The sequence below is a fragment of the Furipterus horrens genome, unplaced genomic scaffold (assembly GCF_987537825.1).
Source record: "Furipterus horrens unplaced genomic scaffold, mFurHor1.1.pri manual_scaffold_9, whole genome shotgun sequence".
In the NCBI taxonomy this organism is placed as follows: Eukaryota; Metazoa; Chordata; class Mammalia; order Chiroptera; family Furipteridae; genus Furipterus; species Furipterus horrens.
In genome coordinates this window covers 8023799-8050807 of record NW_028327179.1, presented here as the reverse complement: position 1 = coordinate 8050807, position 27009 = coordinate 8023799, and the positions used below count along the sequence as shown (strand labels likewise).

The window sequence follows — 27009 nt, the reverse complement described above, 5'->3', positions numbered from 1 at the left end:
TTCTGAGACACATTTAAGTTCCTTGAAAAAGTTTGATCCTTTCAGGCATTTCTTTTAAGCTTTGTCAAGCAGGATGGGAGCCACATTTTATTCTAGGACGAACTTCACCTCCTGCTGAGGCCAGACTCTTGTATGAATTCTTCATGCTGCCTCGTGAATTAGCTGGCCAGTGAGAGCAGGGGTTATTCCTGGCTCCGAATGGAATCATGGATTCTACATTCCCTGTGACCTTGCCGGTGGTTTCTTCCCCCGCCTCACATAGTTTCCTTACGGACATGCACTGAGTAGTATTCTGATATGTACTCCAGGGGCACCCTGCAGGTCTCTGAAGATCTCCCTCTGTCGCTGTCCTGTCTCTGATGCCCTGCCCTTGAACTTCTGCCAGTCTCGCCTTTCCAGAGCCCTACCTCTGTCTCCCGCTCTTGGGGAGAATGCTGGGTTGCACCTCGGTGCCCCCGCCCGTCCCTACCTGTGTTGCAGCCCAGAGATTTGTCTCTGGGCAGTAAGCTGGGGCAACCTTAGGGCTCACTTTACTTGTTGCTGGTGGGTCAGGGAGCATCATTGTTCACGTCTTGATTTCCAATGTCTTTAAAAAATTGTTTCATATTTTTTATTTCACTTTTTTTAGTTGTTTTAGATGGAACGGTGACTTTGACTCTGGTTTCTCCATCTTGGCATGAAGTGAGTCTCCAACATTATAATTTTGTTTGTTTCGAGTCAGGATTCTAATGTGGTTCACTTTTTGCAATTTTCGGGATATGAATTTTTTGATGCCTTCTCTTCTAGGTCCTCACTTCATCTCCCTTTTTCACTGTTTGTTGAAGAGCACAGATTATTTTTTCCTACGTGTTTCCCACAGTCTGAATTTCACTGCTTACATGCTGTGCTGTTGGCTAGTATTCTCTGTCCACTTGCTGCCTGTGCGTCGGCCGTTGCAGCTAGAGCTAGCAGTCACACTTAATGATCTGGGCTGCACTATTTGGTGAACGGTGGCATATACTCTCAGCAGGGGTTACGTGATAACTGCTCGTCTCTTTGTGTGTGTGTAGACGGTAACAGCCTCTGGTATTCAATGCTGAGTCCATGAATTCATTAGAAGTTGGAAATAGTCCTATTCTATTTCTTTTAAGCTCCCTCCCCCTTTTAGCTGGGCTCTTTCTGTACGGACAACCTTTTCCTTGTCTGCTATGGGTTGTATGATACAGTTTAAGTAGGATCATCAGCATAGATGCTTGATTCTTTGTGTTTATTACTGACTTTAAAACTGAATTGACTCTCTAGCATCCTCCAAGACCGAGCATTTGGCTTCTTTTTTTTTTTTAGTAGCAACATAAACACAGGCATTTTAATTCTTTCTGATGTGTTTTTACTTCATTGAAGTTGCTGTCTTTTTTGATACTTGAATATTTTCTTCTCCCGCCATTGGTAGGGTTTTTAAATTGGTTCTTATATCCTTTTCGTACAACTCTTCTGGTTGCTGATAGTTTCTTTATTCTGGTCCTAGGTTCACCCGTACATTCCCTGCCTTAGACACAGGATGGACTAATAGGAGAAAGTAAATTAGATGGTTTCAGAGTGTTTTTGTAGGGCAGAAATTTTAGCGATTGGAAGCTGGTATGGCAATCAGTTAATACAGCTCATACATGGCCTTTAAACATGAAATACATGGCCTTTAAACATGAATAGGGCCATAAACATGCTTGTCATCAACTAAGCTTCCTATTTCAGACATTAAGTGTTTTACCTTATAGTTACGTAAGGTGATTCTTTTTCTTGTCTTTATTTTTTTTTTGTAGGCTTTGCCAATCAATCAGAAGATGATCAGACGAATATAATGGGTTTTCGCTTCTTAGGAGGTTCCCAAGTTACTCTTCTTGCTTCTAAAACTTTTCGTAAGTAAAACCATGGTATTACGGCTTTTGAAATGTCCTAAGTACACTACATCAATATCTAAGATTTCTGCAAAGGGTGATGTTCAGCTAAATATTGAAAAGGCCCATGGTATTAATTACAGAGGAATAAAAGTTACAAAAACAGGACCCTGTTTTATTAGAGATATGCATCCTTGTATAGGAATGAGGAAAGTCTGAGAAAGGAATTTAAGAATTGAAAAATGTTTTGAGATACGTATATGGCGGACCAAGTTTGGGGACTACTAGGAACTGGAATTAGCTTTTCAGTGTGTATATTCTTACACACTTCTTTTGGACATTGCCAAAGGTGAAGGAGAAAGTGAATGGCTTTTGCGGAGACTAATCTTAGCAGAATGAAAAGTACTAATTCTATAAAGCTTGAATTTCAGATTTAAATATACTTGATTGATGTGCTTGCTTCACATAAGAATAATAGTTGAAACTACTCAATGAAAAACTGTCTTTTGGTGTATGTGGGAAACCCGCCCTACTAAACTCACTAAGTGAAATACACCTTCATGGAAATAAAGTAGAATATGAAAGAAGGGTCCAACGAATTTTAGGAGCACTAGGGTGTTAGGTAGAATGAACGTGTATGTATATACAGGGTGGGCAAAAGGAGGTTCACAGTTGTTCACATGGAAAATAACACAATAATTAAGAAATAATAATAGAAGAATAAACTCTGTGTTTCATGTACTAACAACTGTAACCCTACTTTGCCCCATCCTGTCTATATTTATATATATATATATATATTTGGCTGAGCACTGACCTCCGTTTTTTAAAATCTCTGCAGTTTGTGCAGTGGGCTGTTGCTTTCTACTGTATGCATTTGTAGCTTTAGTGGGTTATGTCTTTTATAGTCAGGATTTATAGTAAAATAAGGACCTATCCTTTCTGAAAAATAAAGGTGTTAGCAGGAGGAACACACACACACATTCCTGGGTTAGAAACTGTAACAGTGTTTCTGTGGCCAAAATCATAACAGCTTCTGCAAGATACGGATCGGTGGCTGGGGAAATAGACGTGGATACAACTGAATATTCCAGAAGAAGGCCCAGAAATCCAAGACAATTCTGAGGACAATGAGACGATTTTGTACTTTTTTGGGGGGGTCTTTGCGATTGGTCATGATCACAGTCTTAAAGACAGTGGCCCCATTGTGGCTTGATTAGCTGTAATCTTCCTTTGGAGGATGGGATCGCTCGGGTCCATTTGCCTTTGTTAAGCTATGCCCCTTAGTTAAACCCCAAAATTGTTGCCCACGTTTCCTTGGGAAATCGTCCCCATCTGTTTGACTGCAGCTGATGATGCTGAATGATGAGCCTGCAATTGAGAGCATTAAAGAAAGGGAGGGAGTTATCTTTTGTGAAAAAATGGGTCAATTTCTGTCCGAATGCCTTACCTTTACCCCGTTTTTAGGTAAGGTAACTTTTAGGGCCTCGCTGTGGTGCATGATTGCTTTGCCATTATGTAAACATCACTCAATATTCAGGTACGTGGCTGATGTAGTCACCTATACCTGCACAGGTGGCAGTCCCTTGTCACAGCCGTGGTGTGGGCAGACAGGCTGGATCATGGGGTAAGACAGGACCTTTCAAATAAGGAACCACATGAACTGTGTCACCTGCCACCTGTAGGGTAGCCGTTACATGCCCTGATGGCTTTTTAGCTTCAGTGACACACAGAATTCTACTGAGGAGATGCCTTGGTGATGAAGGGAGACGGATGCGTAAGAAGTCCAGCGTCCTGGGGTGTAGGCAGGTGTTAGTGCTCCCCACTGCTCTGTCAGAATATTCATCCCCAAGGGAACAGTGAAGTAATCTGTACCCGATCTGTGTCTGGCATTCTTTTTTTTTTTTGTGGAAAGCACATAGTCTTTAGTTAATAAATCTGGATTGATGGAAAGACCCTGTATATTCAAGGGACACACAGTTTCTTCCCTAGAAACAGTCAAGTGCCTCATACAGAGTTGCCCTTGGATCTCGGAGACTGTTTTCTCTGGGTTCCACATATTCATCTCTTTTTAAAACCTGCTTGACAGTCAATGAAGGCCTCAGTGTGCTGTATGGTAATTTTAGGTCAGTTTTCTGATTCGTTCTCGGTCAGGCAAAACAGGCAGGAAAAAATTAACAAAGCACTTTGTCTCATATTAAATCGCAGTGTCTGGGGGAACTGAATAGGTTCTTATTTTCAGAAGGTAAACTTGTTAGACTTCATTATTTAAATTATGAAAAAATAAAGCATTGAAGATAATATTTAGAAAAAATACTCTACATTAGCAAAATTCTTAAAATGATTTCCACAGTCCTAAATTGAAAATAAGACAGGTTACGGGTATGTCTGTTACCTTCATTGTAGTGATAGTTTTACAGATATATGCATAGGTCTAAATTAATTAAATGACACACATTACATGTGTGCAGGGATTTTTTTGTCTATTACACCTCTATAAAGTTGTTAAAAATAACAATGTAGGCCAAAGTTTATGAGGTCAAATATTTTTATAAATCAGAATTGTGAACTATTTCTACATGGAAGTCAATTCCTTTGACTGATTCAGTACAGCGGGATTTCTGGAGAAACGTGCTGTTATCTAAACGGGTGTATGTATTCCTGCTGTGCCCCTTTCTTAAGATCCAGGGCCATGATGTGACTTCCTGCCTCACACAGCAAGCTCTGCCCTTTCCCTCCCTCTCCCTCTTGCCCCTTTCTGCGTCTGTACTCTTCTTGGCCTTCTCTCTAGCTCTATTTTTACCTTTATCTCTACTGTATCTCTTTGTACCTTGTCTTGTTCTGCTTGTTTCTTAAAGGATTTAAAATTATCTTCAAAATTTTCACAATTTGAAAGGAGAAAATAAATAGTGAAGGAAAACAGAGAAAATAAGAGCAGGCAGTTAATAAAGATAAGGATAAGGTCAACACTCAAATGTCTACTATACAACCAATAAGGTGCTCGTGACCTAAAAACAACAAGCATTTTAGTTTTAGTTTTCAGAATGTTCAAAAGATACAATCAAATCAGTTGTTCAGGATATGCACAGCCTTCACCGACGCAGAGTTCAGGATGCAGTTTCTCTTTTGAATATCACAAAGACAACTTAACTTCTTCCATAATGGTTCTATAGCTTATCTTTATAATTATAATTAATATACTTGTGCAATAAACTAGGAGTAGCAAATTTTATAGAGCATTAAAAATAACAATAAAATTCAATTTACTATATGTAATTCGATCAGAGCTCAAATCAGGCAGTGTAAGCTGCAGCTTAATCCAGGGATAAATTTAGAGTATCTAGGGTTGCACATTTTCAATATGTAGTGTTTTCAGAAAGAATTGGACAACCAAACTCAGTAATTCAAAAGTGAGGTGTAGCTGGAAGAAACATGGGTTTTGTTTTGTTATTAAATGAGCAGTATTACAACATATTTGAATATTAATTGAAATGATTGAGTTAAGTGGGAGAGGCTGATAATCAGGAAGGAGGAAGGGATCACAAAGCAATGAAGTCTTGGAGAATGGGGGGGGTGGGATGCGGAACCTGTCGGGGGCAGGCTTTTGGGATACCCAGGGGGATTGAAGGACAGGCTTTGTAACTTTGCTAGGACAGGAAGGATTGGCTGCAGATCTAGGGAGACTTTGTAGATTTGTCGGTGGAAAGATAAGGATGCTTTGATGATGTCTAAATTGGAAAAACAGGTATGACATCGGTGCCTTAGAGAATAAGAAGGCAGACTCGTGAGCAAGGCAACGTCCAGTTCTCATTTGAAGTTTGAGATCCTGAATTTTGAAGTAAAACCAGTGATCTATAGGCAATCTTCCCTGGCAGTGATTTGTTTATCCGCATCCAAGCAGCTAAACTCAAGGCTGGGATTTTGGAACAGAATTGTCGATAAACTATTTTTATGAGAATATTTATAGTAATGGCCTACCAAATCTACGATGATAAGAAGAAAAGTAAAGATTAGAGAAAACTGATATATGGTGAAAAATTATGGATTCAATAGATCACAGGTCTCGATAAGGTTTAAGAAGTGGAATAGGAATTATAGAGCAAGTGAACTAGAAGAATGTAAGGTGGTGGTTGGACAGTGAGTGAGATGCTGAAGTCAAGAGTTCAGAGGGACTGCAGACCAGATACTTACAAGCTCATTAGGAAAGATGTGACCTCGGGGCAGTGGCTTGTGAGGATGGAGAGAACAATGGACACGAGGATTTCAGGGAAATGAGATCTCCCAGTTGTGGATGTTGAAAGAGCCTGTGTGATGTTTGCACAATGAATGAGAAAAAGAAACACATCCAGATGCATTATTGTGAAGTCTTGGTGCTCGGAAGATCAGGAGCATATCTTCGAAGATTAAAAAGGAAAAAGCAAGTTACTTAAGAAACATGAATCCAGAAGACATTTAACTTTCATCAAAATCAGTGGATTTTCTAGAAGACATTGGAAGAGTCTTCTACAAGATTTGAGGGAAATGCCTTCACTGGTGTGGCTCAGTGGGTTGGGCATTTCCCACAAAGCAAAAGGCCACTGGTTTGATACGTAGCCTCAGTGTCACCATCAGGGTTATGCAATTGCAGAGAGAAAATATAAGTAGTCTCAGGTAGGTCTTTAGAATTGGAAAGGAGAACTAATACATTGAGAGATTTTAACATGCTAGAAAGAGTGATTAAATTGAATATGGTCAAATCTATCTACCTATCTATTTATTCTTTGAATAAGGTCAAGTTTAAAAGTCCTTTGCTGGTCTCTGGATTATTTTGCTTTCAGGTATAATGAAAACATTGTAGTCATATATGTATAATGAAAACATTGTAGTCATGTATGTATAATGAAAACATTGTAGTCATGTATGTGAATAAGGGTTGGGCCTTGTAAAGCCTTTTCTTTTTCTTTTTTTTTTTTTGCATATGCCATATGTAATCTTTAAAAAAAAACTTATTTAAATCAAATTTGTTGGGGTGCCATTGGTTGATACGTGCCAGGGGTGAGCAGACATTGGTTTATTGTTGTTCACATGGGAAATAGTAAAATAATTAATAAATAATATAAGAATAAGCTCTGTTTCTGGTACTCAAAACTGTAGACTTACTTTTGCCAGCCCCTGTATTTCAGTTTCATGGGTACAACTCTTTAATATGTCATCAGTATGTTGTGCTGTGGGCCCACCACCCAAAGTCTAGTTTCTTTCCGTCACCATATATGTGGCCCCCATTCCCCTCCTCTCTGGTCACCACCCTACTGTTGTCTGAGTCTGTGAGTTGGTTTCCCTTTGTTTGTTGCTTTCTGTTTGATATCTTACAGCATATGTAGTTCTGCAACATGTCAGCCAAACTGTTTCAGGAACAGAGGAGGTGAGAGCCTTGCTCGTGCCTCTGTCCATTTCACACTTAGCTCCCGGACTCATGGGAGAGACAGACCGGTAGAGAGCCCGTAACGGTCTCGGCACGATTACAGAAGCCCACTTTCGGTGCCGTCGGAGCCCAAAGGAATGAGGTTCCATGAGAGATTTTATTTGCGAAGGATTTTGAAGGCTGAATGAGACGTCAGTGGGTGGAGGGCGTTCCACCAAGAGGAAAGGATATCTTCAGATGCTTGGTCGAGCATGGGGTTTCAGAAATCAGTGAAATTTCATCTATGCTGGAAATTTTATACAGTAGGGGCTTGAAGATAGTTTTTCATGAAGCCAAAAATTTTAGGGCTAAGTGTAATGATTATGTCCAAATTTACCTGAAACCTACCCCACACACTCTGTGCCCTTTAATGTGTGCAAGTCATTCATTAATATATTACTGTTTAATATTTATCTTAGAATTTCTTAGCAGTGTTGTCAAGGGACAGTGGGAAAATTATATAAATCCAGATTGGAAAAAGCCTTCTGTAAAGTAAATTTAGAGAAATCATCTACAGTTCCTACTAATATCGGAGAGGTTGTATATTTAGAATATTATACTAATATCTACTGAAATTGTTTATATTATTTTCTCAAACTTTTTGATTTAAAAAGCATTCATCTGTCTTTCCATCTCACATTTAAAATTTTCCAAATAACATAAATTATAGTGATGCTTTGTTTATGACATGAATACAAACATTATTTATATTGATGAACTTCAGATGTTCTGACATGAATAGACCCTGACGTGCTGCATTTCTGTGCCCTGCTTAGTTAATTCCGTTATTGTCTCCATTTGGAGTGGAGTGGAATGGCAATTGACTGGGCTCCAGTCATCCAAATTTATTTCATTTGGAAGCTGGAATGGTTATTTCCACTGAGCTGCTATTATAAGATGCAAAGGAAAAGAGATAAAAAAAAATAAACTGAATGTTCATTTTGGCAGCTATTTTAATTACCAGTATTGTAAGGGTGTATTTTAAAATACAGCTTTCTTCTTTCATGTTATATTATTATGAATAGATTTTTATTTCTTCTTTCCATGAAATGTATACTCTGGAAAGTCTCCAGGGCAATGTTAACCTTTTTGGAACACAAATACTGAGAAAATGCTTAATAATCAAAATAATGCCTTATAAATCTTTGACTCATTCATTCTTGTTGATTTTTGGTAATCTGAAAAAAATCAACTTAAAAATAATTGTGTTTATATTTCTGAGTCCCAAGTATAATTAAAAATTTTTAACTACAAAAAAATTTAGTTTTATTTCTTCCCTGCATGTATTAATGACAATAAGAAAATAATTGAAGCCAAATGTATTACAGAAAATATTAAATCGACTTGAATGTTAATTATTTTTATAATTCTATTATGGTGGCATTTATGCATTATACTTGGTCTTAGTAGCGTACTTGTCTTATTCTATTTGGGCTGCTATAACAAATTACCATAGACTGGGTGGCTTTTGTATGATAAAAAATTGTTTCTCATACATCTGGGGGCTGGAAAGTCCAAGATCAAGGTTGGTGTCTGGTGAGGGCCTGCTTCATGGTTCATGGATGTCTGTCTTTTTGCTGTGTCCTCACATAGCAAAGGGGCAGGGGAGCTCTCTTGGGTCTCTTTTTAGAAGGGCACTAATCTAATTCATGAGGGCCCCACCCTCCTGACCTAGTCACTTCCCAAAGGCCACATCTCCAAATGCCATCACACTGGTCATTAGAGTTTAACATAGGAGTTTTGGGGGTATATAAACATTCAGTATATAGCAAGTACCTGCTGGGTATCTAGAATTTTATTTATATTTGGATTTTTGATTGAGCTTTAGATGTTTTACATGTTTAACTCCACACTTTTTATATCAGTTTTAATTTTTCTGCCAATATTTTTTGAATATCTAATTGTGATTGACCTAAATTTTATAATTCAAAGTTAAATTGCATCTATATAGGTATTTCCCATGCAGCATTATAATTTTTTCTCCATGCCAACCTTGTAAGGTATGTTTTACTTCCCCCTTTGTGTAGATGAATACATTGATGACTGGAAAAATTATTTGTATTGAAGTCACAGATTTTAAAATGTACTAGATTTTAAGGTCTCCTTAGAGGATAGTAAGACATGAGAAACGATTCTTTTCCCTCTGACATGATGACCTTAATTGCTACATCTACCACCATCTGTCACCTGGACCACGGTTATAGTGTCCTAACTGTAAGTCTGTCCTTGCCCCTTTCCAGTTCATTTTCTATTTGGCAGCTCTTGTAATCAAAGAAACAAAGAATCACAAATGATGTCATGCCACTCTACAGCATGAAGTCCTTAGTGTTTATAACAATATCCATTTCTTTACCAACCCTTATAGGTCTCCCGTGTGTTCTGGCTCAGCCTAACATTCCACCTCGTCTAAGGGCGCTCTCCTCCTCACTCTGGCACATGTCTGACCTTCCTTAGTTCCTGGGATCTGTCTGACTTTACCTGCCCTGAGGTCTTTGAGCTTGCCATTCCTTCTACCTGGACGAGACTTCCCATTCTTGAGGTCTGAGCTCTATGCACAGAATGATGAGGCATGGGGTCTAGACTCAAAATTGAGAGTTTAAATCCCAGCTCTGGCTTACAATTAGTGCAAATGATCGGAAAGGTCACTATGCCAACAAATGGGGATGAAACAGTACAATAATAAGTAAGAATCAAATGAGATAATCCCTAAAAAGCATGCAGCCATTTCCTGGGACCCTGTAAGTGCCAGGTTAAATTTTAGCTGGCAATGCTGTTTTCATCATTGTTACTACTAATACTCGCCCTGATGGCAACTTCTCCACGTGACTTTCTCTGACCAGTTATCCCAAGAAAGAACACCCACTAGTGTTTATCACAATACTCTTTTTTCCCCTGCTGCATAGTCCTTTCATAATCTGTAACTACGAACTTGTCACTCACCCATTTATTTTCGGCGCCTCTCACTAATGTGATGACCCGGAGCAGTAATGGTACTCGCCATGGTCTCCCCAGCACGCGCCACATAACAGTCGTTGTTGCGTGAATGGACAGGTGCAGCGTGACCCTGACTCTTCCTGAGAGTGTCTGCTGAAGATGATCTTGCATTACGGCACGTTCGTAAAGGAACTGGCACTTCGCGTCTCTCCTTTTCCCTTTACTTTGAACCCCATGCACTTGACTCTTCTGGTTTTTATTTTTTATTTTCTAAGTTTTATTGACTGTCTTGGGGTGCCATTCGTTAATAAGATAATATAGGTTCAGGTGTGTCATTCTAGAACACATCACCTGCAGGCTGTATGTGTGCTCACCACCCCAAGTCAGGTCTCCTTCCCTCACCATTTGTCCCCCCTTTGCCCTCTCCTAGCCCCCTCCCTGCTGTCCCTCTGCCAGTCACCATATCGCTGTCTGTATCCGTGAGTGGTTGTTGTTTTTGCTTAATTCCTCCACTCTTTTTACCCAGCGCCCACCCCCCCCCCATGCCCCTCTGACAGCTGGCAGTCTGTTCTCTATATCTAAGGGTTTGTTTCTATTTTATTTGGTAGTTTATTTTGGTCACTGCGTACCACATATGAGTGAGATCGTGTGGTAGTTCTCTTTCCCTGACTGGCTTATCTCACTCAGCATAACGTTCTCCAGGTCCGTCCATGCTGTCGCAAAAAGTAAGAAAATTTCCTTCTCTTTTTACGGCTGAGTAATATTTCATTGTGTAAATGTTCCATAGATTTTTTATTCACTCATCTACTGGTGGGCACTTGGGCCCCTGCAATGCTTGGCTATTGTAAATAGCGCTGCAATGAACACAAGGGTGCATATATTCTTCTGAATCAGTGTTTCAGGTTTTTTTCAGATATAGACCCAGAAGTGGAATTGCTGGGTCATAAGGCAGTTTCATTTTTAAGTTTTTGAGGAAACTCCATACTGCTTTCCCCAGTGGCTGCCCCAGTCTGCATTCCCACCAGCAGTGCACTAGGGTTCCCCTTTCTCTGCCTCCTCGCCAACACCTGTTGTTTGTTGGTTTATTGATGACAGCCTTTCTGGCAGGTGTGGGGTGATATCTCATTGGGATTTTAATTTGCGTTTCTCTGATGATTAGTGACATCAAGCATCTTTTCATATGTCTGTTAGCCATGTGTATGTCCTCTTTGGAGAGGACATGTCTATTCAAGTAATTTTTAAATTGGACTGTATGTTTCTTTGGTGTTGCGTTTTATGAGTTCTTTATAAATTTTGGGTTTGTATCAGCAAATATGTGCTCCCATTGGGTGGGCTGTCTTTTCCAGAGCCATCCATGTTCAGGGCTGGTTGATTCGGCAGGTGAGTTGTTACCCTCCTCAGCAGATTCTGACTTCCTGTGGGGAGGAGTCCTGGCACGTCTGTGGCCACGCCAACCTTAATGGGGTGTCCGGAATCCACGAGGGCAGGGATAGCATTCACGCTTCCCTCGTCCCTCCAGGTCTACCGTGAGCTCCTGAGGGCTGAGGCTCTTGCTTTATGAGGCTTTTATCTCCAGCATCCTGCACTGAGTATAATGAATGGAAGAATCAATAGATACCCGTCTCAGTTTAAATGTTGGTTCCCAAACTTAGCTTACACAGGACCCTAGATCTGGCAGATTCTAATACTGTCTTGCCAACCTCACCCTCCCTTCTGCGTGTCTATTCCCACCCGCCACAATATGATCTCTGTTTTTCTTCTAAAGCATTAAACCTTCAGTGACATTTACAAAGAAAGGTAAAAGCTGTTATATCTGGCCTTGGTCCTAATATCTTTGAGGGGAGAATTGAGGAAACCATCTGATCAGCACCATGGGCAGAAGCCAGCACCCAGAATAAGTCAGGTGAGGGGAGGGCTGGAGAAGCTCCCAGGGCAGTGAGGTGACAGGTGAGGGGACCAGGGTGTTTGCAGCATGGCAGGCTTGGCATACCCAGTATATTTTATTCCTTACATAACTGAAAAAGGGCTTGATTAGGGGAGTGAGAGAGACATATTCCTGCATTTTGGCAGAGAATGACCAATGGAAATCCTAATAACCAGGTTGAAGATGTCCTGTGTTCATAGCATCGGTTGAGCTGCCGTCGGGACTATAAATCAATATTTCATGTGTCCACATGCCCTGCTCCTAAAGCAAGAAGACGGAGTTCATCTTTGTGCTTCCAGCATTTCTTCCTTCATGAAATTGCACCTAGTTCAACAAGGGAGGAATTGAGTCAAACAGGAAACTTAGTCCTGGGCCTCAGAAAGTGTGTAATCTCTTTGAAGAGACTGAGTATACTCCTCTGGAACGTGCTGTAAGAATACACGGTTGTGTGTGGTTAAGTGCGTGGTGAGCTGTGGACATGCTCAGTCTCGAGGTAAAATCAGAGCTGCGTTGTATCGTGAGGCAGTCGGGGCTGAGGCCCATCGTTGGGTTACAGCTGGGGTTCCCGTCCCTGCTCTCTTACTAACTGGCTCGATGAGCTGGCAGATTACTTAAACTCTTCTGTGATTGCATTTATCTTCCATAAATTGGGCAGGACAGTATCTCCCCACTAGGGCTGTTAAGGTTCCCACTAGGGCTGTTAAGGTTAAACAAGAAAGCGAAGGTCAAGTGCTTCATTTCCTATTTATTCTGGCACATACTTGGCTGCTGTAGAGGGTAGGGAAGTAAAGGTTTCTTGGGGTTGATGAGACGGAAGCCAGGCCCCAAAGCAGAGGTGGGATTTAGGCAGGTGTGGAAGACGTGAACGATTTGAAGGTCTTTGGCTCACAACAAACGAGCTTATTATCCGCCTCCCATAACTTCTAGCTCTGAAGCGTAAGTTGCTTTGTGACCTTTGGCAACTCTCTGAGATCCTCTGTGCCTAGTTTTCCTTTTTATTAAAAAAAAAAAACAAAGAAACAGTTGTTGTAATCACAGTGCTTGGTAGGTATTTGGTGCTCAATAATAACAGTTTCTCATATCATAGATGTAGTTATTGGCCACCGTTGTCCTTATCATGGTCATCGTTGCTGCCATCATCATCGTCAGCATCATGGTGGAGATGGGCAGGAACTTGGCTGTCTTGGACCTGGGGTTTCAGGGACTGGAGGGAAATAAGACTGATATTCAGGGAAGGGGCTGATTGCAAAATATCTCTTCAAACAAAAGAACTACTTGAGAAATAGAAAACTTTGATTATGATTACAAAGATCTAAGCTGGCTACAGTGTCCAGGATATGGGACTCTCTAAAGGACAAATAGTATTTCACATCGATATTCTTTCTTCCCTTCTTTATTTATTGTTTTGTTTGTTTTATTACAGTTGTTCCAATTTTTTCCCTTTTGCCCCCCCAGCTCACCCCTCCCTCCCAGAATCAATCCCCTCTCCCTTGTCCATGTCCATGAGTCGTTCATACATGTTCTTTAACTAATCGCTTCCCCTTCCAGATATTTTACAATGGCTGTTTTATTACTTTTTAAGTAAAGTTTATTTTTTTAGAAGGACCCAAATTTGTTTTTTTTTTTTAATTGTACTGAAACCTATTATAAGATACATATGTAGTAAAAAGGACCATACGCTACAGCTTGCCACTGTGACCACATACCTTTGGCATTAAATTTGAAAATGTTAAGTGGCTAATAGAGAAAACCTCAATAACGCACTAGAAATATTTTTATGGAGCCAACAGAAATCATTTCCATATTCCATAAAAGAAATCTTTGTCCTTTTTGTTTTGGTATGCGGTATGCATATCAGAGTTAGTGATAATTCATGTATTTTCAGCTAGTACTAAGCATTTTCTTTAATCATCTTTCTCTCTTAGAACGATACCGCATTCAGAGTGAACAATTTGAAGATCTCTGGCTCATAACACATGAGCTTATAATCCGCCTTCAAGACTATTTCGAAAAGCAGGGAGTCAAAGATTTCGCATGTTCTTTTTCTGGATCCATGCCCCTTCAAGAATATTTTGAGTTGATCGATCATCATTTTGAGGTGTGTATGATTAGAACCCACATTATTTATAATTTTTCAGGACACTAACGAAAGAGATGCTGGAGGAAGACCTGCAATACGCCTGCCGTTAGGCCACGGGCTTCCCGTTGCCCTTTTGCGGATGGCGATCCTGTGAATCGTTCCTGCCCTCTTGCCCAGCTCATGATCAGTTGCAGGCACTGGAGGGTGGCTGCCTGGGCCTAAGCATGTGGTCTGGAGTCAGAGCAGCACTGATTTAATTCTTCCACGGGTGTGTGTGTGTGTGTGTGTGTGTGTGTGTGTTAACCTTTGACCCCAGTAACCCAGTTTTGAAACTGTCGAAGCTTATCCACAGCTGTTTGGCTAACTAATGCTAGCAGGCCACAAATGAGGTGCAATTATAAACTGATTTTTCCTTTTCTTTTTTAACAAACTCACCAGAACTTCTGCATCTGAATGAGTGTTCAACATGTGAAATAGTCTCCAGCATCGGGCCCAAGGGGCACTGGGAAAATGAGTGATAAATGACCAAATGTCTAAATAAATGAGACCTGACAGCAGCTCTGTTGCCTGAATATTTTTACATTTCTTCTTTGGAAGTGCCTTCAGAGCCTGAGTTAGATTCTCTTGGGTATCTTGATGGTGTCAAATCTTCATCCTTTGAAGACTGGTTTGATATTTGGAATAGTCTAGAGTAATGTTTTGTGAATAAGTTTTACAATGACAGTCGTTGTTTAAAATTCACCAGACTCTACTTACTTATTTGCTTTTAAATAGACTTTGAAGACAATTACAAAGGGAACTTGGAAAATAATTTTAAACATTATTCAAGGAAGCATTGGTTTCTAGAGTGACTACTTTTTAAGGAATCAATAGATTTTTCTGTTTCCTTTTATAAACTTTGGGTGTGTGTGTGTGTGTGTGTGTGTGCGTGCACATGAGAGAGAGAGAGAGAGAGAATGAATATGTCATGTAACTTGCCAGTTATATGAATATTCTACCTAATTTCTGTCCCTTTCAGCATTCTAAAGGCATTGACTTCAAGTGATAAAGACTTCTTTTAAGACATAAAGGGAAAAAGTCAGTACATAGAATCCCGTTAAAAATAACATATCATTATCAAATAAAGTTGAACTTATTTGGGTTTCCCTTATGTATGCTGATATGCTATAGGGAAGTATGCTCTTGACCAAACTGTGGCACCCAAATGGACAGTTTGGGGAAGATATTTAGGAATAGTAAGGATTGATAACCTTTGCCATTCTCTAGGACATATTTTAAGAAAGTCCTGCTTCACTGGGCACTACTGGGGTATAATGTTTATGGAAGAGCGTCCACAGAAAGACTGCACTCATTGTTACTGGGTCCTTTCCGCTGTGGGGGCGGGCCCTGCCCTGGTGGGGTTAGGGGACTCTATGTGTCATGGGGCCTTCAGGTCCTTGACTTGCCCAGGAAAGATTTCAAGGATGAGTCGAAGTAAGAATAAAGCAGGTTTTATTCATGTAAAGAAAAAGAAAGAGGCCAGGGTGTGGGCGTCTTTGAAAGAAGCGAGAAGTATGCATCTGAGTGAAACATTACTCATAATGGTTTTCTTTTTTTTTTTTTTTAACCATATAGAATTAAATGTTTTCAGTACTTGATCCTGGGTGTTTGTGTGTGTGTGTGTGTGTGTGACCTTTGGCTTCGACGCTACTCATAAGGGTCTTTCTCATGCTGAGATTATTTAAAAATTCTAATTTTTCTAAGTACTTTTATTGTGTCTGAACTTTTGATTCCTCTGCAGTTGATTTTGCTATAAATAGCGGGGGAGAAATTCTTACTCTTTTCTCCTATGTGTTTAATTAGTTTTCACAAGACATTTGTGAAATAATCTATTCTTTCCCCAGTGATACTGCGCACCTTACTAAATTTTTATTTGACCTGTTCTATGGTTTTGTCTATGTATTCAGGTCCCAATGCCACTGCTTTAATCCTTTTAACTCTATGATACAACTGAATTTCTTCATTACCCTTTCAGACTTTTATTACCATCTTCTGTATTTTTACCTGAAGTATGTTTTGTTGTGCACATTTAACCTGAATTGAAGAAATTCTTCATTGTAGCTGCGGCTGAATGGTGAAAAATTAGAAGAACTCTTATCTGAAAGCGCTGTGCAGTTCCGAGCCATTCAGCGCTGGCTGTTAACCAGGTTCAAAGATAAGACACCTGTCCCCCTCCAACACCTGGACACCTTGCTCGATGGCACCTACAAGCAGGCAAGTATACCGTCACTTCTCATTTTCCTCAACCACGGTCTGTTTATTTTGAAAGGACACATCAGATTTTTTTTTCAGAGTTAGTTTCCCTAGAGGAAAGAAAAACAGCTTACTACGTAAACATCAGTAACTGCATTGATAATACCTTTGCTTCTGAAATTCTCATGGTTATTTGAAAAATCAGCCTTTTGAGGGACGGGCTAGAGCAGCAGTCAGGTACTGTGGCATAAACATTGAGCTTCGAGTCCAGAGACCCCAGTTCTGTATTCGCTATGTGGCTTTTGGCAATTCCTGTGCCCTCTCAGAACTTCAGGTTCTTTCCATAAAATGGGGTAACTCCTCCGTGTGTAGTTACCAAGGATCTGTCACACAGCGTTCGTGGCAATGCTTAGTAAGCCGCTGCACAGATGCAGACAGCGAGTTTGTTCTGTGCAGGAGCAGTGACAGGGCTCCTCGCAGGCCCCAATGCGCGTCCTGTCCCACACTTCTCTCCTCAGTACCCTTTCTGTTCTGGTTGCATTATTTTCTTTTCTCCCCCCGCCTCCTCCATCACATCTCTTTGTGCGCTTGTCCTCCGCCCTAACTCTCATACCGGGGCCCGTAGATACACTGGGTCTTGTCTTTAGTGACGTGGGATCTTTTTGTGGACGCAATGGCAGAAGGATGTGTAAAGGGATTTGGGGAGGGTGCTTGATTTAATGTTTCCCATGTTGTCTATGTAGCAAGACTTCCTTTGTCTTTACACGTATGAAGTGCTAGGGTTTTATTTTTTCTGCTTAGCCACAGAGTTGGGTTTTTCCGTGATATGTACTATTACAGAAAAGATGATCAAAACCATGGGTTTTTACTTGAAATTTATAGTTTTAAGTCTCCATTCTTCTTAGATTAAAAAAGGGAATGAATCCGTTTTCAAGAGAAAAATATGAATGCTGTAAGAAATTTGACTTAGTTTTAATGTAATTTACTAAATTTTATTATAAATATTCACATTAAATTATGGCAAGATATTGTTCTTTGTTTTAATTCTTTTTAGTAAATTTCATAATGACGTAGTTAATACATGAACATAATTTCCCAATGAAAATTATAAGATTATACACAATGCTAAATTCTCCAGCTTGGTACTTTATTATGTCCTCAGAAATGCAATCACTTTTATATGTTTTTGTGTCTTTTCAGACCTTTTTCTTACATTCAGAAATGAAATATTGCTTTGTGAGGCTAAAAAATTCATAGATAGTATCATAGTGTATGCATTGGTCCACCTCTTTTTCTTTTTCTTCCAACACTATGTACTGGAGCTCTTTCCTTAATGATGTGTATAGCCACTCCTCTGTTCGTGATGGTTGTCTTCTATGATATAGACATTCCGTAGTATGGACAAACCACAGCTTATTTAAGGATAAATCTTTTCTCTCTTTTTTTTTTTTTTTTCTTTACTGTGTGGTTGCCTCTCACTCACGCCCCTAACTGGGGACCTGATATGCAACCTAGTTATGTGTCTTGACTGGGAATCGAACCAGCGACATTTGGCTCGCAGGCTGATGCTCAATCCACTGAGCCACAGCAGCCAGGGCTTATTTAAGGATAAATCTTAATAATAGTTTTAATGCTGAGTCTAACGCTGAGAAAACCCCCCTGCAGACAAGTCTGTGGTGACGTCAAACAGGCACATGCCGTGCCTTGCTATCACACACCTTCTGTTTAGTGTAAATTCTTATCTTTACACTGGGCCTGCACAGTGGGCGTGGGTTACTAGGCAGGTTAGCCAGGCCCAGGAAACGATCAGCTGCGCCCCAGCCCAACGCCCCTCTCCATGGCGTGACTGCACTGCGTGGCTGCCACTGGATTTTGGAAGTGTTTTCCCAGTGCACCCGCTTAAAATTAGACCTGCTGGCTGTGTGGGGTCCTTGTTTTCTCATGTGCAGGGCGCCTCGAATGCGTCTCTTAGCCCTTCTGTGGGTCTTAGGGCCACTTGAGTGCTACCAGGCACAGTAAGGTGAGCACTGTGAGCTGCCCAGTGGGATTTGCATTCTGTCCCTTTATCTGTGTGCACCTGGAAGGTGCTCTATCGTCACCAATTAATGAAGCAGTGACAGTGGGAAGCTGGAAGCCATAGCCGGTACCCTAAAACTGGTGTGTAACCTCTCTGGAGGCAAAGACTTTGTTCTTTTTTTGTCTTATTCACCACTATTCTTAGCACAATATAGTTCTTGCCTAATTATAGGTAGTTAATAAATATTTGCTCTATGAACGAATGCTTTATTGCCACTAAGATAATTTTTTGAATCTGCGTGTCTGTAACAAGGGTAGCCCAACAAAACAGAGTAGCAGAGAATTCTTTCAATTCCAGTTGGTTTATTCTAAAATCCTCAAAAACCACTAAAACATGAAAACTCTCTTTTCCTAAATAATCAGGTAAAATGTCGTAACTAGGAAGGTTTTATAGCTGCAGATTGATTGAGATGGTCTTTCCTGTTTTATTTGTTTTCTTTTTTTTGTGAGATGTGTGTGCCAGAGTTAAATATGATATAATCATCTGTTGAAATGCCTCTATGCACATGAGACATTGTTGAGGCTGAACCCCTTCATATTTTAAGTGTGATGAGAATTGATTGGGCTTTTTCAGTATTAATACATATCCAGAAGCATGAAACGTTTGATTCTCCTCATTTCCTATTTACATAATTGCTGAGTTCTTCCTCTTGGAAGGCAACTTTTTTCTTCTTCATAAAACATACCCTTTCAGCAGCTACGATCAGATGTAGAAATGTCGAACTAGAGGAAGTTTGGGGGTCTTATTGGTGAATGATGGTCCGGGAACTGCAGTGAATTCCAGTAAAGTCCTGGAGAAAAGCTGAAAATGAAGCCCAGGGCCCTTCATATGTGAATGATGAGGCATTCATGAGTTCGCTAGAAGGGCAACAGTTCATCTGGTATGCTCCTTTGTAACGGGGTTAGTGAAGGCACGCTCACTTATAGGTTTTGAGGTCAAAGTTTTGCATCCTACCTCTTCACGCTCTGATAGAAGCTACTGTATGATTTAGTCATGCAACAGCCTGTTTACCAGATACAGAAGTAGTAAGGGCAGGGCAGGCACTATGGGATCTGCGTCCTTGGTGTTTAGGAGAAAATCGGGCTACCACCACGTTATACAGTGAGCCCGTGAAGGAGGCTACTGATCTCCCAGTGACCTGGAGTTTAGGTGCCTGTGATGCTGGTCTGGCAAGAGCCTATTAGAGAAAGTCGTTGCTCCTCAGGCTGCAGTGAGACACCCAGGATTGTTTCTGTAAATCCGTCGGCAGCCGTCCGTCTCGAGAGACGATGGTGTAGCTTCTTAAGAGTCTATCTGCACCGCCGAGAATGGCTGTGCAGTCCGACTCGGGAGTGACACGGTATCTGTCTCCTCCCGTGTTGAATCGACATCTTGCGATGACGCTGGAGTGTCCTCTCCAGTGAAGCTGAAGCTACAGAGCCTGGGCAGGGTGATATGGAGGGTCTGCTGTTGCCCATGCAGCAGACCCCCCCTCTCTTCGCAGCTGAAGGGTCCAAGGGAAAGACGGAGTCAATACAGCTTGGCTTCAGGTGCGCCGCAGGAGTTGCCGGTGTTGACTACAACGTCAAACCGCCTTAGGGACTCCAGCTCCGGATCGGGGTTTACTCCCTTAGCCTTTTCCCTGAAGAGGTATGCTGCAAGGCAGCGGAGGTTTTTTGGAGTCAGAGTTTTCCTTCTCTGTAAATACATGCTAATAAATGCTCTAGGGTTTGAGGTGGCACACCTGATGTGTCTTAGGACAATTATTAAGAGCTTGCTTGTACGTCAGCCCTGGCTCTGTGACCTGGGGCAAATGACTGAAACAGACAAAGAGAAAACAAAACCTTCCCACCCCTAGCAAGGCACCTCCTTCCTGGGCTTGTGGTGAGGATTGAAATGAATAAATACATAAATTGCTTAGAATAGTGTTTGCAACAAATGTTAACTACAATTCTGGGGACTCTTCTCCATGTTTATTTGACTAATAAGTTACACCGTCTCATTGATCAGACAAAAGATGATCGTAATGCATCATCTTTCTGAAACTCCGCTATCTATCACAAATGTGGACCTCAGCTGAGAATCAAGAAGAGCCTGTAGCCTCAGGGCATCCCCAAACTCCTTTGGCATAGCTGCCTGCCTTGGGCAATGTTTGGTTCTGGAGGGGACCCCAAAAGGGAAGGGGCACCATCAGATCATGAGGTCAAGTGCCCTGTCTCCCCCAATCCTTCATTGTTTCTATTTTGAACTGAAAGATAATTTGATTGCTGTTTTATTCTTTTTCTTTGCTTTCTAGCAAGGTTGAGCATTGAAAAAATGTTAACTGGCCTTTTTTTTTCTTGTGATTTCTATATATGTATGCCCTTTCAGTCAGGCAGTTTGGCTCTTTTGTGTTATTTTCTGAACATTAGGAGTGGCAAGCTTTTATCATACTTTGTCATTCATAAAAAATATATTTGTATATAAGGAATGTAATCTCTCTTCATATATAAAGAAAACTTTTACCAGTTTGTCATTTGCCTTTATTTTTATTTATTATGTTTTTTTGACATGAAATTTAAAAAGTATTTCATAGTAAAACCTACCCATCTTTCTTCTTTATGTTTCTCTGTCTAGGAAAGCCTTTTCCATGCCAAGAGTATGTGAACATAGACGTATAATTTATTCTAACATTTTCCTGCTATCATTCTTTATAGACACGTTTTAAATCCACGTGGAATGTATTATGCAATTTAGTGGGAATCTACTCTCCTCACCAAAAACGGTGAGCTGGTTGTCTCGGCTCCTGTTTATTGCATGATCCATTTCTCTGCCACTGAACGAAAATACTGCCTGTATCATTTACCAATTTTATTGTACAGCAAACCACCCCAAATCTTAGTGGCTTCGAACAACAGCAACTCATTACCATCCATGAATCTCTGGGGTCACCTGGGCAGTTCTGTTCCACGGAGCCGTGCTTGGCAGACTTGGACCTGCCTCACTCATGTATCTCTGGTCAGCCGGTGGCTCAGCGGGGGACCAGGTGGCCTAGCGTGTACTTGCTCACGTACTTGGCAGGTGGCTGACAGGCGGGATGACTGCGGTCTTGTGCACCTGGGGCTACAGGTCCCAAAGCACAGTGTTCTCCCAGCCTCTGTCTGCGCAGCGTCTCCCAGTCCCCCGTTGCTTCTGTCTGCGCAGCATCTCCTGGTCGATGGGGTAGGGAAGCAGACTCTGCCCGTCTGTTGGAGGAGTGCAGGATCGTGGGCATTTTCACAGTCTACACTGCTGCTGTGAGCTTGCTAAAACTCGGTTTCCTACTATGTTAGCAAAATGTTTTCAAAGATCATTTTTTTCACCCTTCCCCAGCCCTTGAAGGTGGGTTTTCTGCACTTCTGACTTTCAAAGCTAAACTTCCGTTGTCGTTAAAATCTTATTCATTTCTAACCGGTTGTGGTCTGTGGCCTTTGTGATTAATTAGGTTTGTCAGGAGATGTTTAAAGCACACGGCGTCTGTGTTGTCTCCAGGCTGAGAAGGCTGCCTGAAGGCTTGCCCGTGAGCTCGGCTCTGGTCAGTTGTTTCGGAGACAGAACCTGCTACCCAGCCTCTGCGTCGATCCTCGCCTTCGCCCCGTCCGGGCGGGCTTCCTGTGTGGGCCTGTGGCCTGTGCTGGCCCCAGAGCCCTGCGTTTGGCTTCATGCTCTGTGGTAGCCATCCTGACGTTCTCAACACTGTTCGAACACAAGGCCCCCCGTTTTCACCTCGCACTGAGCACCACAAGTAACGTAGGTGGGCCTGGCTCATTTCTGACGAGTAGGACAAGATGACTGGGAGTCCCAACACAGGGCAGAGGTCAAAGACATGGCAGTTTAAAGGCACAATGGCTTTATTCCCACTGCCCCCCAACCTCCCGTGGGTATCCCCCAAATGAAGAAACAGGGATGCAGTGGACATTGGCGAGAGCGCCTCTGTGCAGCTCGAGGGCTTCTTCCTGGGAAAGGCCTCTCCGTTAAGTGACAGTGGAGTGATGGGGTTACCTCACTGAGGAACAGCCATCCTGCAGGGCGTGTTCTTTGGGCATGTCGGAGGTCGCAGCGTCTTTTCAGACTTCCAACGGGCAGGCCACTGGCGTTGAGATCCAACATCGACAGATAGGAGTCTCGGTGCACACGGGGATCAGCCAACTGCTTCTCTCCTGCTTTTAACCGCAGGCCATTTCCTATATCCTATGTCTTCGATTGGGTCGGGACCCGAAATCCGCATCCCCGCGTTACCACTTTTCTCTGTCTTACATAATGTCAACCTGGCACCCCATCGCACGCCCGGGGCGTCTGCCCCGCGGCCCCCACTGAGGCCGGCCAGTGGCCGAAGCAAGGAGGGATGACCAGCTCTTACTCTGCATCTTGTGATTCTCCCACGGGAGGCTCTGTCCTCCAGGGAATGAAGATTCTCCAGTGGCTCACCAAATTTCAATAATTCGTTCTAGAATTTTGGGGAAAAAGCTTGCTTCCTTTTTGAAAGAATACTCGCCTCCTCGCTTTAGAGGCATAATGTTAAAAGAAAGTAAGCGTGTCAAGAATTTCTTTTTTCAGCGATGAGAAACCTCAATTTCCTCATTTGTTACTGCATTGCCAACCATCTGAATACAGTTTGGGGTGCCCTTAGACAGGACGCAAGGGAAGAGAAGGGAAATCCGTTATTTATTGAGCATCTGTTGAGTCTGAGGCAAATTTTATTTATTACTTTGTTTAATACTCACCCCCATTTTGGGAGGGTGGCATTCTGGTTACCGTTTCGTGGATGAAGAACTTGAACTCCGGGCAGAGTTAAGCAGCTTGCTCAGAGTTACAGGTCTTGAGCAATGTCTTCCAAAGCTCGTGCTTTGCTAACCCGCGCGGCAGTTTTACTTAATCATTTCCAGGTGAAACAGCAAGGTTGTCTTCAGCACGAGCACCGTCAGGTTAAAGAAAAGGAAGATTCGTGCAAACAAACTCTTTGCGCATATGCCTGCTATATATTTATGAGCGTCCAATATTCATTCTGCATACCCCTACCAGGAAGGTAACAAGTCTTCTGGAGCGTACCCCAAGGTATATATTACCTCTGAAACTTGAGTATCAGAGGAAGAGGCAACTTTGTTAATTTGTTAACTTATACCGAGATTCTGCTTTCTTGGCTATCAAATGCTAACGCTTATTGCATTTGGCAGAAGAGCTTTGGAAAATAAGTCCTCTTCGTGTTATAAAATTTTCACGTATGTTTGATAGTCAAAGCAGGATTGGCCGGTTGAATTGAAAATAGAGGAAATGGAGACTTACCCTCAGGTTTGGCTTGTGTTTTGATGCTTTTTATGTGTACTGAGCATTTTTTTCTCTCCCTGCTTGAACACTAACCCTCTGTTGAAGCAGAGGAAAAATGTTTACCAATCTGAAAGTTTAGTTGTGTCAGGTGACATATGTGTGATGTAATGACTGATAGTCATTAATGTTTGAGAAAGGCACTTGGCTGATTTTTCTCTGGTGCAAAACAGAGGCTGTATTGGGCATAATTTTAAACAGAGATCCTGTGGTTTGGATTTGCTCTTTGTTACTTTTTCTGTACTCAAGACTTCCTTCCACTCTGTTTATTTGTATGGAATTGATATATAAAAATCATTTTAAGTCACGCAAAAGTCGGAGAGCTCTTTGGTCTGTGACTTTTAAAATGAGCACGATTTTGGCTGATAACACAAAGGCATACGTGATGAAGCCCGTCAGAGGCCGACTTTCCCCTGTGGCGTGGCGCAGAAAAACAATCTGCTAGTGGGTCGAGAAGCGGGTATCGGGGCGTGGGGTGTTGCTGCCTTTGTTTTTCTTCTGCCCACTTACGGGCTAGGACGTTGTTTCTCTGAAGGGCAGAATAGACAGGTCAGAAAGGGGAGGCACAGAAATTTGCAACCACGTGTTTGGGGATGAATGGGAGAGGTACGTTAAAAAAAAAAAAGGATGATTAAGAAGGGAAGTATGCATTTTTTTATACCCCCTAATTCTACCCTTGCATATTTACTGAAGAAAATAGTTCACGAAGGAGAAATACCTTCATCCAGTTGTTTATTTGCAAAAATATTAATCACCTTTGCAAGAAATTAGAAACCAGCTTTCCGTAGCTGGAAAATGATGGGGTTATTATAGTACTACCATTTGATGTAATATCATTTCATTTCATTATTTAAAAGACTAGAAAATATGAAACATTTCTAGTAATGGAAAAAAGCAGATTAATATGTGGTGACATTATGAAATAGATGTATCTGAAATAGATGTGTGCAAAGGTGAAAGGAATACAATCGAAAATGGTGTACTTTATATTCTTAAACAATCATGATTTCCTTTAATATTATTGTGATCATGATTTGATAAGCATGAAAATAATTTTTCCACAATATGTGAATATGCTTGATACCGCTGAACTGTACACTTCAAAAATGGTTAAGATGGTAAATTTTGTAGTGTTTGTGCTTCACTACAACTAAAAGGAATAACTTTTTGAAAAATGGGATATAGTCCCAAACTCCTGGTCTTTATTGGTATTTTCTGAGAGACGTTCTCGCTCCTGGATATACCTTAGAAATGCAATTTTCTAGTCTCTGGTTGTTTAGGGCTTCAGCTTTATCATTTCGTGTATGAGTTAATTTATTCTTGTTCACTGAAAAGAGAGCAATCAGATACCTGAATTATGTGCCTGAAAGAAAACAGGAATGAGGGCGGGTGTCGTCTTGCTCACCAGACCTCGCTTGTCCCTTAGCCAGATGAGAGAAGTATACACAGCTCTAGTGACACAGCTCTTTCAAAATTATGTACGTTTTTCTTCATCCGGGTCAGAGTGAAGCCTAGAATGTCATCTTCAAAGTGTGCTTGTTCCAAGGACCTCACTGTCGTATTTACTGCACGCCCGTGTTCGGCTATGCGGCCCAGCCCGGCAGAGCTGTGCCTGAAGCCGCAAGTGTGGGCTATAGATGTAATTTTTAGTGTTCTAGTAGCCACATAAGAATGTAAAATGAGACAAGTGAGATTAATAATATCATTTCAACATGTAACCAAATAACAATGATTGATGAGATATTTTATATTTTTCATAGTAAGTAAAATAAACATGGTTTCATAGTACAATAAACATGGTTTATTTTACACCTGCCACGTGTTTCAATGCTAAATACCCACAGGGGCCGGGGGCCACCACAGTGGCCATTCCTGTTCCAGCTACCGACAGCTGTCAACTCATAATTTCATATCGCTTCCTCTACTGTCTCTTTTCTTCATTGTTTCTTCCCTTCAGTGCTTTTACATTCTTGTTGGTGATAAGACTACCATTGACCCAGTGACTTCCACTCACTGGATATGAAGAGCAAGCGGTGGGAAGCACTCTGAGGTGGTTAGGGGACTGCCAGGAACCTTTCCTTACAGAAACCATGTCTTTTTAGAAAAAATTAATTAATTAATGTGTTTGTTTATTTTATTTTATTTTTCTTTTAGAGAGAGGAGAAAGGAGAAAGAGAGAGAGAGAAACACCACTGCGTGGTTGCCTCTCACTCACGCCCCCAACTGGGGACCTGACTTGCCACCCAGGCGTGTGCCCTGACTGGGAATCGAACTGTTGTTTTTTTTAAAGGTGCTGTCTGCCCCTCAGCATCACGCCTGCTCCTGTCCTTCCCCTTCTCCCTCCCTCAGGCCCTCCCCCTGCCGTCCTCTCTCCTAGGCGCCAGGGCCCTGCTTCTGCCTCTCTGACTTGTTCCCTGAGCCCACGCAGCCCCGCTGGCTCACTTCTTCTGCCTCTGTGACTTTCTAAGTAAACTTTCTCTTACAACTTGAAAAAAAAAAAGAACCGAATTCGTGTCAATAGACTCGGGTCCGAGTCCCAGCTCTTCCTGGCTCTGTGGCTTTGGGCGCGTCCCTCAGCCTCTCTGGGCCTCGCTTCTTCCGTTCCATCCTTGGACCCCTTAGAAGCCATCCGAGAAGCATCTGCCATGGTGCTGCTTTTCCGGTAAAATTCTCCATCAATATCTATTGTAGCTGCATAATAGTTCGGGCAAGGGACTTCGAATCTTAAACCTCTGGCCGTTTAGCATTTGAGAAACAAATGGAGGCCTCAGGGTCATCTCGTGTCGGGCCCGGACTGGGTGTGGCTGGCTGTTGGCCAGTTCACACGTGTTTGGTGGACGCTAGTGACAGCGATCTGTGTTCCCAGGCTTTGTGAGACTCAGTTAGTTTTCAAACAAAATAGGTAAGTGCCAAGTCGTCGTCGTCGTCGTCGGCAGCCGTCCGTCTCGAGAGATGATGGTGTAGCTTCTTAAGAGTCTATCTGCACCACCGAGAATGGCTGTGCAGTCCGACTCGGGAGTGACACAGTATCTGTCTCCTCCCGTGTTGAATCGACATCTTGCATGAAGCTACAGAGCCTGGGCAGGGTGATATGGAGGGTCTGCTGTTGCCCATGCAGCAGACCCCCCCTCT

General features: G+C 41.8%; 1 protein-coding gene across 1 annotated transcript in view; it reads left to right on the top strand.

Moving 5' to 3' along the window:
* The window catches only part of BBS9 (Bardet-Biedl syndrome 9), a 343600-nt gene that overhangs the window by 172440 nt on the left and 144151 nt on the right, over positions 1–27009 (top strand). Inside the window, exons 17-19 of the mRNA XM_090287031.1 lie at positions 1797–1892; positions 14095–14267; positions 16350–16502. Coding sequence (XP_090143157.1) covers positions 1797–1892; positions 14095–14267; positions 16350–16502 — 422 coding nt within the window. The remainder of the gene's footprint in view (positions 1–1796; positions 1893–14094; positions 14268–16349; positions 16503–27009) is intronic.